Source organism: Cebus imitator, unplaced genomic scaffold (genome assembly GCF_001604975.1).
Source record: "Cebus imitator isolate Cc_AM_T3 unplaced genomic scaffold, Cebus_imitator-1.0 Scaffold594, whole genome shotgun sequence".
NCBI lineage: Eukaryota > Metazoa > Chordata > Mammalia > Primates > Cebidae > Cebus > Cebus imitator.
This window is the reverse complement of record NW_016107909.1, coordinates 888234-902810: the sequence shown is the minus strand read 5'-3', so window position 1 is coordinate 902810 and position 14577 is coordinate 888234. Positions and strand designations below refer to the sequence as shown.

Below are 14577 nucleotides of genomic sequence, written 5' to 3'. Positions count from 1 at the left end.
AGGCTGGAATGCAGTGGTGCAGTCTTGGCTCACTGCAACCTCTGCCTCCCAGGTTCAAGCAATTCTCCCGTCTCAGCCTCCTAAGTAGCTGGGATTACAGGCGCCTGCCACCACGCCTGGTTAATTTTTGTATTTTTAGTAGAGACAGGGTTTTACCATGTTGGTCAGATTGGTCTCAAACTCCTGACCTCGTGATCCACCCGCCTTGGCCTCCCAAAGTGCTGGGATTACAGGTGTTAGCCACTGTACCTGGCCAATGTTTTTCATAAGATATAAAATATTATTCCTATTTACATATGAGAAACTTGTGTAAAAGAAAGATTAAATAACTAGCTCCAGGTCACATAAAGGTCAGGATTTGGATATGAACTCTTACATCTGTCTCCAAAGGCCATGTTAATTCCACTGTACCAATGTTTCTCTAACAAGTAGATATTTGCTGAACATCTACCTGTTTTACATGTAAAGTACGTAGCTGTATGCATTTAAAAATGAAGGTCTTGAACTTGGAAGGAGAAATCTGAAGAGAGACTCAAATATCACTAACACAAAGAGAGCTAAAATCATGGGAATAAATGATGTGAACTAGAATATGAACTAAGAAAAATCTTCATTTAGCTCCCACTTACAAATGAGAACACGTGGTATTTGGTTTTCTGTTCCTGCATTAGCTTGCTAAGGACAATGGCCTCCAGCTCTATCCATGTCCCTGCAAAGGACATGATGTCATTCTTTAAATGATAAGTACAACAAACCCCATGACACAAGTTTACATATATAACAAGCCTATACTTGTACCCCTGAATTTAACAGTTAAAAAAGAAAAAGAACAATCCTAAGGTTGGAACCTGGCATTTATGATGCAGGAAAATAAAGGAGAATTTAAGAAAAAAATCTGAGAAAGAAGAGTCGTAATAGTAGAAGCAAATTCAAAAAGACTGATATTCTGGAAGCCAGAGGAAAGAGTTTCCTCCAGGATTACATTAGAATAAAAGGTTTAGATGCTATTACAATAGTATTACATCTAAAGATCTAGGAATGCCCTGATTCTGCTTTGATATTAACCCTTCCTTCATACAGTGATCTCTACACAGGAAATTATATGCAAGGAACAACAGAATAGATAAAAATGCCATTTTATTATCATTTGAATCAGTCTTAATCACACTCAGTGGAGGGTTCTTTAATAAAAGCAGCTAGAAAACCAAGCCTGGAGTCCTAAATTGGGACTCGTTCATTTCTTCAGATACATCTTGTGATCAGCAGGCTCAGGCACATCTTCAGAGAAAAAGAAAGAAATGGCCAGAGAATAGGCTCAAGTCTAATTAACCTAACAATAAAGACCAAAAATAGAGAAAGAGAGAACTCAGAATATCATCAGAGGCAGTCAAAAGTGAGAGAGAATGCAGAATACCATCAGAGGCAATCCAAAATAAAACCCCTTTGAGAGAGAGAGAGATACTCAGAATACCATCAGAGGCAGTCCAAAATAAAACCCCTCGGAGATTCTGAGAAAAAGTTTAGATTCTGTTGATGAGTAAATTACAAGGTGGCTTAAGATTGAGTAGTAATAAGGAAAGAAAATAAAATTTTTCTTCAGAAAGATGCTTTGTTCAACTAGCTACTAAAATTGCTCTAAAAGATATTTCCTACTAAAATGTATATGCACAAATATTAAAAATGTATTAGTTGATATTTAAGATTTGTAGATTTTTAGAAGGTTTAGTTTTGTAGGGCATGGTGGTGCATGCCTGTAATTCCAGCTACTCAGGAGGCTGAGGCAGGAGAATTGCCTGAACCCAGGAGGCAGAGGTTGCGGTGAGCTGAGATCGCGCCATTGCACTCCAGCCTGGGTAACAAGAGCGAAATTCTCTGTCTCAAAAAAAAAAAAAAGGAAAATCTAATTGTTTAGAAGTAAAATTACAACCTAAGACACAGTCATTTATGTCTGGAAAAAACCTGTGTACCTAGAAGATACTAACTAAATTTCAATAATAGCATCTAGGAAAACATAAACAATAGTGGATATTAACTAGATTTCAATTATACATAGTCCCTGACTTAGGATGGTCTAACTTAACGATTTTTCAACTCTACGATGGTACAAAAGTAATACACATTCCATAGAAACGATGCCTTGAGTAACCACATAACCATTCTGATTTTTACTTTCAGTACAATATTCAATAAATTGTATGAGATATTCAACACTTCATTATAAAATAGGCTTGTGCTTTTTCCTAACTTGTAAGCGTTCCAAGAATATCTAAGGTAGGCTAAGCTAAGATATAGTGTTTAGGTTAGGCATACTATATGCATTTTCAACTTAACAATATTTTCAACTTATGGGTTTATCAGGATGTAACTTCATTTTAAATCAAGGAGCATCTGTATAGTATATAAGTATCTAGGAGGAAATAAACAACATTTAAAGGATCGACCTTACGTATCTCAACATGTATGATCCCAGAAAATTAAACTTCTTTAACTTTCAGGAAAAATGAATTTACATGTATCTGGGCTGTTATAATATACTCATTTGCTCAAAATGCCCCAATTCCTGAGAAAAGAGAAATGTTTGTTTTTCTATCTAACTTTTTCAGCTGTCAGAATTTTCCAGATATAAAGGATGATCTTACTGTAGCAGCTTCATGTCAGAATTCAGAAGTCAGGGAATGTTGTACCTTGCCGGTAATACTGGTTTTTGCCTAAAGATGGAATGTGTAAATGCCTTCTTAATATCATCACTATCTTCTATCCTTAGTAACATATGCACCTTTTTCAGACTTTTTTGTCATATCCTTAGTTTTGATTCCCATGCAGCCACTGAACTGCCAACTACCTAAGCAACATCTGGTCTTAGGTTCCGAACTACAAGCCAATCTGAACACACTGTCTTGCCTAGTTATTCAATAATCATTTAATGATTATCTTCTAAGACTCAGATACTGTCTGTGACTTAGAAAAGCTTGTGGTTGGACAGAGTTGACATGCATGTGAAAAAATACTATGGGATAATGTGCTTAGTTAATAGCAATAAAAATAAGGTGCTTTAGGGCTCAGCAGAAAAGATGAGAAGTAACTCAGGCAAGATATCACAGAGCAGACATAGGAGTGAGTTCTTAAAGGACCATAAGAAGGTATTTTTGAGGCACAAAAGAGCACCACAGGAAAAGACAATTGAGGTAAAAAAGTATGAACTGCAATGGCCTTTCTTATCTTTGGTAAAAAAGTAGTCTAGTATGGCCACTGTATTCAGAGGGAAAGGCAGGTTGGGGGCCTTCAATAAATGGTGCTGGAAAAACTAGATTACCAAATGCAAAAGAATAAATTAGACCCTTATATAAAATAATCAAATCAAAATGAATCAAAGACTTAAATGTAAGATCTGCAACTATAAAACTCCTAGAAGAAAACAGGAAAAAGGCTTCATAACACTGGTGCTGGCACAGATTTCCTGGATAACACCAAAGGCACACATAACAAAAGCAAAAATTGGCAAGTGGGACTATATGAAACTAGAAACCAGCAAAGGAAACAATCAACAAACTGAAAAGGCAACCTACAGAATGAGAGAAAGTATTTGTAAACCATATTTGTGATAAGGGGTTAATAATATTCAAAGGAATGCCTATAGCTCAATACCAAAAAACCCCCAACTAACCCAATTTTTAGAAATGGAGAGTTTGAATAGATGTTTCTCCAAAAAACATGCACATAGCCAACAGGTATATGAAAAGGTGCTCAACATCACTGATCATTAAGAAAATACAAACCAAAACCACAATGAGAGATTAACTCACACATGATGGATGATCATTATAAAATAAAACAAAACATAACAAGTATTGCCAAGAATGTGGAGAAATTGGAGGTTTTGTGCACTGTTGGTAGAAATGTAGAATGGTGCAGTTGCTATGGAAAACAGGGTGAAGCTTCCTTGAAACTTAAAAAATAGAATTACCATATAATCCAGCAATTCCATTTTGGGTATTTATCCAAAAGAATTAAGAAACAAGATCTTGACGAAATATTTGCTACATAGATCTGTTGTACAACAATGTACACAGAGTTAACAATACAGTTGACCCTTGAACAACATGAGTTTCAAATGCACGAGTCCATTTACACGCAGATTTTTTTCAATAAATACACTGAAAATTTTTTTGAACACTTGTGACAACTTGAAAAAACTCATAACTTGGACTTTGTAGCCTAGAAATATCAAAAAATTAAGAAAAAGTATGTCATGAATGTATGAAATCTGTGTACGTATTAGTCTATTTTATCATTTACTACCATAAAATATACATAATTTATAAAAAGTTAAAATTTATCAAAACTTATACATACACTTACAGACCATACATGTTGCCATTTGCAGTTAAGAGGAATGTAAACAGAAGTACATAAAGATGCAGTATTCAGTATTAAGATGCAGTATTAAGTGCATAAAATTCACTGTAGTACATACTGCACTACTGTAATAATTGTGTAGCTACTTCCAGTTGCTATTGTGGTGAGCTTAAGTGATGTATCTGGGCAAAGTGCGTGTGACTCTACTCACCTTTGCCTGAGCAGCTCCTCTCTCTAGTACATTGAATATCAAAGGAAAAAGTGATCTCTTGAGGTTCTTGCATATTTTTTCATCATGTTTAGTGTGCAATACTGTAAATTTTGAATAACATTGTGGGACCCATACAAAGTGCCACCAGTAATGTTGCAAGTACTCCCAAGAAGCTGAAAAAAGTCATGACATTATAATAAAAAGTTGAAGTGCTTGATACGTACTGTAGACAAAGGTCTGCAGCTATAGCTGTGGTTGTCTGCGATTTCAAGATAAAATGAATCCAGTAGAAGGACCATTGTAAAAAAAATGAAAAGCCGCCAGGCCTGGTGGCTCACACCTGTAATCCCCACACTTTGGGAGACCGAGGCAGGTGGATCACCTGAGGTCGGGAGTTCGAGACCAGCCTGACCAACATGGAGAAACCACACCTCTACTAAAAAAAAAAAAAATACAAAATTAGCTAGATGTGGTGGCACATGCCTGCAGTCCCAGCTACTCGGGAGGCTGAGGCAGGAGAATTGCTTGAACCTGAAAGGCAGAGGCTATGGTGAGCTGAGATCGTGTCACTGCCCTCTACCCTGTGCAAAAAAAGTGAAAATATCATCTCAAAAAAAAAAAAAAGAAAGAAAGAAAAAGAAAAAAAGAAAAACCATCATTGTAACCACAACAGCAAGTGTGAAAACCCTGCACTTTTTGTGAAAGACCTTTTTATTGTGTAATGAAAATGCAGTACTGATAAGGGTGCAGGACTTCTGAAAGAAAGGCATACCTATAGATTCTAACATGATTTGAGAAAAAGTGAAGTCATTGTAAGAACACTTAAAGCAAAAACAAGGTAAAGGATATAAAACTGTAGAATTTTTTCCATAGGTTACTGGGGCGGGTGGTATTTGGTTACATGAGTAAGTTCTTGGTGATTTGTGTTGTTTTGGTGCACCCATCATCTGAGCAGTAAAGCTGTAGAATTTAATGCCAGCAAAAGATAGTTTGATAATTTTAGAAAGAGGTTTGGCATAAAAAAAAAAGTCAGACACAACAGGAGAAGCAGCTTCTGCCAATCAAGAGGCAGCAATGAGTTTCTAGATGTCCTAAACAAAATTGCTGAAAAGAAAGGATATCTACCTAAATAGGTTTTTAATGTAGAAGAAAGTGCCCTATTCTGAAAAAAACTGCTACAAAGGACATTTATTAGTAAGGAAGAGAAGCACCAGGATTTAAGGCAGAAATGTAGTTAACTCTATTGTTTTGTGCAAATGCATTCAAGTTTATGGTCAGGACTGCCATACGTGTAAAGCTGATAACTCCCGAGCATTGTAAGATAAACACCAGCTGCCAGTCCTCCGGCTACATAAGAAGCAGGCATGGACAAGAACCCTTTTCCTGGATTGGTTCCATTGATGCTTTGTCTCTGAGGTGAGAAGTTCCTTTGCTATTGTACAATACACCTGGTCACCCAGAACTCCTTAAGTTCAACAATGAAGGTGCTGAAGTGGTCTACTTGCTTCAAAACACAACATCTCAAATTCAGCTTCTAGATCAGGGCATCATAAAGGACCTTTAAGGCTCATCACACACAGTGCTCTATGGAAAGGACTGTCAATGCTATGGAAGAGAACCTCAAAAGAGAGAACATTGTTAAAGTCTGGAAGATTATACCATTGAAGAGGCTATCGTTGTTACTGACATTAGACAATCCTACAGAAGGGTTCCAATGATTCAAGACTGCGTTGATTTCTTTAATGACATGGACCCTATTACAACAAAAAGAAACTAAAGAAAATGACAGAAGGATCAGTTCTGTATAGAATACTATAGATATAATTACTGTGTGACTTTTTTGCTTTCTCATTTCTAGAAAAATTTTGCCTCCATCTCTTTTTGCCTCCGTCTCTTTTGATTCTACCATCCTTAAGATGACAAGAGCAATTTCTCCCCTTCCTCCTCCTCAGCCTATTCAACATGAGGACAACAAAGATGATCCAGTTCCACCTAAAGAATAGTAAATATATTTTCTCTTCCTTATGATTTTCTTAACATTTTCTTTCCTCTAGCTTACTTTATTCTAAGAACACCAACTATATATAGTGTATATAATATATAAAAAATGTGTTAATTGTTTATTTACATTATCACTAAGTTTCCAATCAATAGTAGGCTATTAGTAGTTAAGTTTTGAGAGTCAAAAGTCGTACGTGGATTTTTGACTACACAAAAGGTAGGGGGTAGGAGAGATGACACTCCTAACTCATTCCTTGTTCAAGTGTCAGCTATACTATACTACACACTTAAAAACTTGTTAGTAGGGTAGAGTTCATGTTATCTGTTGTTATTACAATAATAACTTTTTAAAAGGTTAAGTTTGGGTCATGTTCAAAATGACTCTGTAAGCTATAGTATTTGGACTTGTACTATGAGACAAAATGGCTGGAACTGTGGCTGTGTGAAAGCGGATGAAGAGAAAAGAGAACTTTTGGAATTTATTTTTATCTTACCCTACCTTCATCAAGCTTACTGCTGAAATCTATCTCCCTGAGATGTTAAGAGGTTAAGGATCTTCATTTCATGCCTTGTCCCTAAAATAAACATTGTCCAAAGTCCTAGGTCTAATACTTGTTTCTATAAGCAACAGATACAGATTCAAAAAAAAGAAAAAATACGAAACTCCCAAATCTTCAGATTCAATCACTATAATAATAAAAAACCCTCAAACATGTAAGTTAATTTTTAAAATCCAAGAAAATAACAGCTAGTTTTTGTGTGAAAATCTCACATTTTGGCCTTTGTAATATACATGTCTATGTATTTTACTAAGAAAACCTATATGTAGTCAGTAACTCTTTTAGTATTCACTAATAATTCATTCTTTTAGTACCCACATAAATTTCTCGCTTTATCATTTATTGATTCTTACCCTCACTACAACAAATTCTTAAGATATTAGAACTTAAATATGCATACTGGTAAACAACTGGAAATTTGCAATAAGTTATGCATACAAAGTGCAAACAACTACACCAAAAATCATTTTCCGTCAAGCAAAAGAAAATGGCTTACCTCTAATAATAACAGCTAAACTGCTATATTCTATAACTCTCAGTCAAGCAAACTGCAGCCTACTTACATAGCATTGTAAACAGAAAGTTTAGTCACTGGGCTACTGAAAATTATGCTTATTTGCTTATTAATCAGCATTACAGGGTTGGAGGGACATTAAAAAAGCTTCATGAGGATTAAGCTAAGTAATGAATAAAATTAGTCAATACTATCTCAAAGAAGTGCCATTTGTTATCCTAAGAAAAACAAGACCAAAAGGACATTAAGAATATAATTATAGATTAGGAGTCCCAAATTAAGAGTCCCACTCTCCCTTTTTGCGTACCCTCTTCAAGCCACACTGACCTGCTTGCTGTTCTGCAAAGCAAGCTTGCTCTCATTTCAGAGTTTTATGCTATTTCTTCTGCTTAGAATGTTATTTCTTAAAATCTCAGAATAGTTGACTTCTTATCACTTAAGCCTCTATTAAAATAGTGTCACAAATATCACACACATCATTCCTGATAACCCTATCAATAAAATGGGTACTGTTATCCTTAAGTCACTGCCTAACTCATTAACCTGTCATAGTTTCTTCAAATCACTTACCATTAACTGTTTGTCTGCTGCTCCTACCAAAAAATGTACAGTTAAAAACTCACTACTGTATTCCAAATACCTAAAATAGTACCAGGCATTAAATAATAATAGATAATCCTGTGCTACACACTGGTTTAAGGGCATTACATGTACTATTTCAGTTAACCCTTACGACAACTTAAGGTAACTTCTAACCCATATTTTATAATCAGGAAACCATCTGTAAAATAATTTTCACATAAACAAGATGGTTAGTCTTTTATCTCTCTTCCCAAGCATATAGTACAAAACAGGAGTTGGCATCAACTTGCCAGATGGTATGTATTAGCTCCGAATAAAGTACCCATTACTGATTCTGCATCTTTTTCTTTACTTTAAAAAGTATTCAAATGTCATGAAAAAGTATAGTTTAAAAAGTCTCATCAAACTCCATTCAAATCACAACTATTCAATCATATGATACTTTCTTTAATTACTAAAAAAGTTTTCCCATTTCCTGAAAAATTATAGTTTAAAAAGTCCCATTGGCCAGATGCAGTGGCTCAAGCCTGTAATCCCAGCACTTTGGCAGACCGAGGCATGTGGATCACAAGGTCAGGAATTCAAGACCAGCCTGGCCCACATGGTGAAACCCCATCTCTACTAAAAATAAAAAAAATTAACCAGGTGTGTTGGCAGGTGCCTGTAATCACAGCTACTGGGGAGGCTGAGGCAGGGAACTGCTTGAAGCCAGCAGGTGGAGACTGCAGTGAGCCGAGATCACACCACTGCACTCAGCCCGAGTGAAAGAGATTACTTCACAAAAAAAAAAAAGGTCCTATCAAATTCCATTCAAATCACAACTCTTAAATCACACAATACTTCTCCACTATCTATAAATCACATAACAGGAAATATTTTAATGAGATTACAATGAAGTAATCTTATTCTCCAGATGTTACTGTATGACTAAATTGAAATGTTGTTCTTCATGAACTCCTGTACTATCAAGAACTTAAATATGTATTATTGTCCAAATATGAGAGGTTTATTTTGCAAATGACCGCAAAATCCTTCTTAGCCCTATCACCTAAACCTAAAACAACGGAGATTTAAATATTATAAAAATGTAGGTTAAAAAAAAATCGCAGAAACCCTAATTTTAACTTGAGAGGAACTCTTTATATATATATAAAATTCTGCATAGGCCAAATGGTATCTTCAAATAGACTACTTGATTATTTGAGAACAATTAACAAGGAAAATAAGTTTCAGTTTCCCTGAGATTCTTACCTGTATAATGCATCATCGATCTCCACAGATGCTGTTGACATAATGGGCAAATTTTTATTTGTGCTGGAAAAAAAAAAACATGGTTATTAAATATTCACATTTTATAATGTAATATTTGATTATTTGTGGGATCAGATTCACCAGTTACTAAAAGTTTTCACAAATCAAACATGTATTTTATTATCTACCACTTTACTTATATATTTTTAAATGGCCTGAATTTAAATTCTGATTGCTTGTTCTATCCTGTGTGGATTTTAATATTACAGAGCTCAACATCTTTTATTCTCAGATATCAGGTTTGTTTTATCACTGGTATATCTATCTATCTATCTATCTATACACACACACACATACGTTTTTTCTTTTTTGAAAAGAAAAAACATTCTGTCACTCAGACTGGAGTGCAGTGGCGTCATCTCGGCTTACTGCAACCTCCATGCTCCCGGGTTCAAGTGATTCTTGTGCCTCAGCCTCCTGAGTAGGTGGGACTACAAGTGCACACCAAGTCCAACTAAATTTGTAATTTTAGTAGACACAGGGTTTCACCATGTTGTCCAGGCTGGTCTCGAGCTCCTGACCTCAAGTGATCCACCTGCCTCAGCCTCCCAAAGTGCTGGGATTACAGGTGTGAGCCACTGTGCCCGGCCATTTGGTACATACATTCTAATAGATCTGTATTTCAGCTCTCTTTAGATAAACTCATTCAATCCTGTGGATAAATGTATATTGATTATATCTAAACTTATTTCGCCACATGTGATTGATCTTTCCTCTGACCTCCAGATTGTATACAATTGCCAAAACAATGAACCATTCTGATGTCTTAACTGGTATCACAAACATAACAAATTTCAAAGAGAATTTAATTACCCCTGCTTAGTCCATTCTTCCCATCTTTCTTAACTCATTTTCCGGGACCATCATTTACTCGGTTGGGCCAGAAATCTAGGGTTCTTCTTGCTTAAATCATTCCCCTACTTTCTCCATCTGAGTCCAGTTAGCTCTACCTTCAAGAGATCTCAAATCTGATCACTTCTTCCTACTTCAATCAGTACAATCTCAAGCCAAACCATCATCACATTTCACCTGAGCTATTTCAAAGCCCTCCTAACTAGTCTCCTTATTTCCACTATTGCCCTTCCCCTTTGTTCTCCATAAAACAGTCTAAATATCTTAAAATGCGGTCAGAAATTATCCCCCAATTTTGGACTACCCTTCAGTGGATTTCCTTTACTTTTTTTTTTTTTTTTTTTTTTTTGTCACCCGAGCTGGACTGCAATGCTGTGATCTTGGCTTACTGCAACCGCCGCCTCCCAGGTTCAATGGATTCTCCTGTCTCAGCCTCCTGAGTAGCTGGAATTACAAGCAAGTGCTACCATGCCCAGCTAATTTTTTTGTATTTTTAGTAGAGCTGGGGGTTTAACACCTCAAGGGGCAATGTGTCCTGTCTCCCAACTACTTCTTCAATTTCAACTCCCACCCCTCTCCCTTTTTGCTTACTATTGTCAAGCCACACTGACTTGCTTGCTGTTCTGCAAGAAACCAAGCTTGCAAGCTTGCTAGCTTGCTCTCATTTCAGTTTTTACACTATTTCTTCTACTTAGAATGTTCTTTCTTAAAATCTCAGAATAGTTAACTTATCACCCAAGCCTTTATTAAAATAGTGTAACAAATATCAATCACGTACATCATTCCTGATCACCTATCAATAAAATGGCTACTCTTATCCTTACGTTACTGCCCAACTCATTAACCTGTCATAGTTTCTTCAAATCACTTACCATTAACTGTCTGCCATTCCTACCAAAAAATGTATGGTCTGTTAAAAACTCACCACTGTATTCCAAATACATAAATAGTACCAGGCATTTAATAATGATAGAGAGCCCTGTGCTACACACTGTTTTAAGTGCTTTAGATGTACTAATTCAGGTAACCCTTACAATAACAACCTTGTCCAAACAGTGGGCAGGCACTATTGCTATCTCCAATGAACAGATGGCAAAAAGAGGCTGAGAGAGGTTAACTTAAAATTTGCCCAAAGTCACAGAGCAGGCAAATGGCACTGCCAGGATCTGAACCCAGGCAGTCTAGCTCTTGACTACCACACATGCTGCCTGCTGCCTCTGATAGCAGACATTTTAAAAAGCACTTAAAAAAAAAAACAAACCTGTTAAATGGGCCAGGTGCAGTGGGTTTCACACCTGTAATCCCAGCACTTTGGGAGGCCGAAGCAGGTGACCACCTAAAGTCAGGAGTTTGAGGCCAACCTGGCCAACAGGGTAAAACCCTGACTCTACTAAAAATACAAAAATTAGCCAGGAGTGCTGGCAGGTGCCTGTAATCCTAGCTACTCTGGAGGCTGAGGCGGGAGAATTACTTGAAACTGGGAGGTGGAAGTTGCAGTGAGCTGGGATCGCACCACTGCACACCAGTCTGGGCGACGAGACTCCGCCTCAGAAAAAAACAAAACAAAACAAAAAGACTGTTAAATGAATGTATTTTAAAGGAAAAAAAAATCTAAATATAACGAATATGACAAAGTATACTTATTATAGTAACATTCATAGCAGTGCTGGTCTCAATTATTTCATAGCATGGCCTTCAAAAAGGTTATCAGTAGGAAACACTGGGAAGCAGAGATAACTCCCAGGTACAGGCAACCAGTCTGGAGCATTTGGAGCTGAAGCACTGTGAGAGCTGAGATCAATATACTGGCAGAAGTGCAGGCCATTCCTAGTTCTGAGAAACTCTTATTGTCAATTAAAGGATTCTAAATGAAATTCAGGTTTGGAATCCAACTTTCTAGTCCTAGCATCAATAAATAAGCCAAAGAATTTGTAAACAAAGGTAATTAAAATGTTATCATTTAACTCACCAAACACTGACACGTATAAAATGATATCAGCTTCTAGCTAATTAAACGGATAGCTAGTACAAAAATTGATTGCAATTACCAAGGCAAATCAGAAGACAGTTGTATTCTAAAAGATCAGCTATCTAATAAAAAACACACACATACACAATATACCCTGTTTGGGCATTGTAACAAAATATAAACAAAATTTGTTTCTTTTCTTTTTTTGAGACAGGGTATCTGCCACTCAGACTAGAGTGCAGTGGAACAATCTCGGCTCACTGCAGCCTCTACCTCTCCAGACTCAAGCGATAAGCCCATCTCAGCCTCCCGAGTAGCTGGGACTACAGGCGTGCACCAACACACCCAGATAATTTTTTTTGCATTTTGTGGAGGCGCGGTTTTGCCATGCTGCCCAGGCTAGTCTAGAACTCCTGAACTCAAGCGATCCGGCCGCTTCAACTTCCCAACGTGCTGGGATTGCGGGCGTGAGTCACTGCGCCCCGCCAACAAAATTTGTTATCATCTACTTTCCTATAAACTTATCCCTACTACACTTTCACTTGCTGTTTTCCTTGCTTGGGGAAGGGGGGCAATAGGCCTGTGGGTAAATCTGAATAAAAACAATAAGAGCTACATTGTAATTAGCTGTGCCACTTAATGGCATGACTGGCACTTTTTCAGAAAGTTGTGCCTCACTGGAATATTTCGAGAATATGTAAAAATAACATGATCTATAAGACAATCAAAAACGCTTCAAATAAGACGCGAGTTACATTATTACATAACATACCACAAGTCTGGCAGTGTTGGCAACGGCAGACAATACCATGAAACTGAAAGCATCCCTGCAGTCTGAAACTGGCGAAAAAGCTACAGGTTTACAAAGTCTCACATCAGCTGAAAATAATACATCCATCATTTCTATCTTGGCATGGTATATTCTGACAGTGGTGGACAGGATATCATTACTTGATTTATTAATTATGAGATGACTTACAGAAGAACAACTAACCAAGAATCTGGTAAAGGCCTGGCACAAACATTTTCCCCCAAGGGCGGGAAAGACCTAAAGAATTTCAAAACCAAGTGGGAAATAAGAATGGGTAACTTATGTATTTTTTTCCTGGCTTTTTTTTTTCCCGTAGTCAACAGAGGCCTCAGGGTGTCCAGATTGGTACTGATTCATTCTTACCAAGTTCCTTCTGGTAATAGTTTTCAAAAGAGTGGAGTGCACCTCAGTGGAGGTGCACAGGGGCGCTCCCAGCTTTCTTTTTACGGAAAGGTGCTTGGCACCAGTCGGGGAAGCTCACGCCAAGTGACCGGGACCAGAACTCACTCTCAGCCGGAGCCCCACCAAGTCTGGTGACTGGGGGGGAAGAAGGATCCCGAATCCCAGCCAGAACTGAGAAAGCGCACCTTTGAGGTGCGGGAAGGGGACTTTCTCCTCCGGAAAGCCGGGAACAGCAAAGGCCCTAGCTCACGCCGCCACACCCACCCCGCGCGCGCCCCTCACCTCCCCAAGCCGGCTCTGCTCGGCCCCGCGGCCTCTCGGGCGCCCCCAGCCCGCCGGAGAGAAAGAAGCAGAAACCCGGAGCCTGGGTCCCACCTGCGACCCCTCACCTTCGCCCGCCTCGTCCTCTCACCTGCCAGTCGCCCAGGAAGAACAGGATGCCTCTTCCCCCTGAGGGGCGGCCACCGTTTCGGATCTTTCCATCGTCGCCTGAGACACCGCCGCCGGCTAGCAGGAGGTAGAAAAGGGGGCGGGACCGCGGGGGGTCAAGGGGCGGGCGGAGACGTCATCAGAGGGGGCGGGCCCGGGGAAAGCAAGGATCCCGACAGCGACTTCCCGTCAACCCTTGGGGCGTACTGATTTCCGGTTTGGGTGTGGCCGCATGATGTGCTGTGGTGGAGGTGGCCGAAGGGGGCGTTACTGTTGGGACTGGCATCCGGCAGATGAAGATGGAACCAAAGTCCAGAAGTTAGTCGTCACCCTTGCTCTGCAGCCAAACAAGCAGGACTCTAGTTAAACTCGCAAAATGATGGGATTGCGTTGCAAATCCTTACAAGAGTTTTACAGTAAGAAAAGGAAACAGCTTCATTTTATAAATAAACTGAAGGCCGGTAATAGCTCCAGATTGTCAGTGAGGGACACTACTTCAATTTGTTATGTATTTAATAAATAATTTGAGGGACAGGCGCGGTGGCTCACGCCAGTAATCCCAGCACTTTGGGAGGCCGA

General features: G+C 38.4%; 1 protein-coding gene across 3 annotated transcripts in view; it reads right to left on the bottom strand.

Annotated features, from left to right (window-relative positions):
* Positions 1-14116, bottom strand: part of UBA6 (ubiquitin like modifier activating enzyme 6) — a 74495-nt gene extending 60379 nt beyond the window's left edge. For 2 of the 3 annotated variants that reach the window (XM_017516555.2, XM_017516557.2), the window contains exons 1-2: positions 13982-14116; positions 9476-9538 (exon numbers count right to left, since the gene is read on the bottom strand). In XM_017516555.2, the coding sequence (XP_017372044.1) occupies positions 9476-9538; positions 13982-14052 (134 nt within the window). In that variant the 5' untranslated portion in view covers positions 14053-14116. Of the gene's footprint in view, positions 1-9475; positions 9539-13958 lie in introns of all 3 variants that reach the window. The other variant, XM_017516556.2, reaches the window with a different exon arrangement.
* Between the last annotated feature and the right edge of the window lie 461 nt (positions 14117-14577).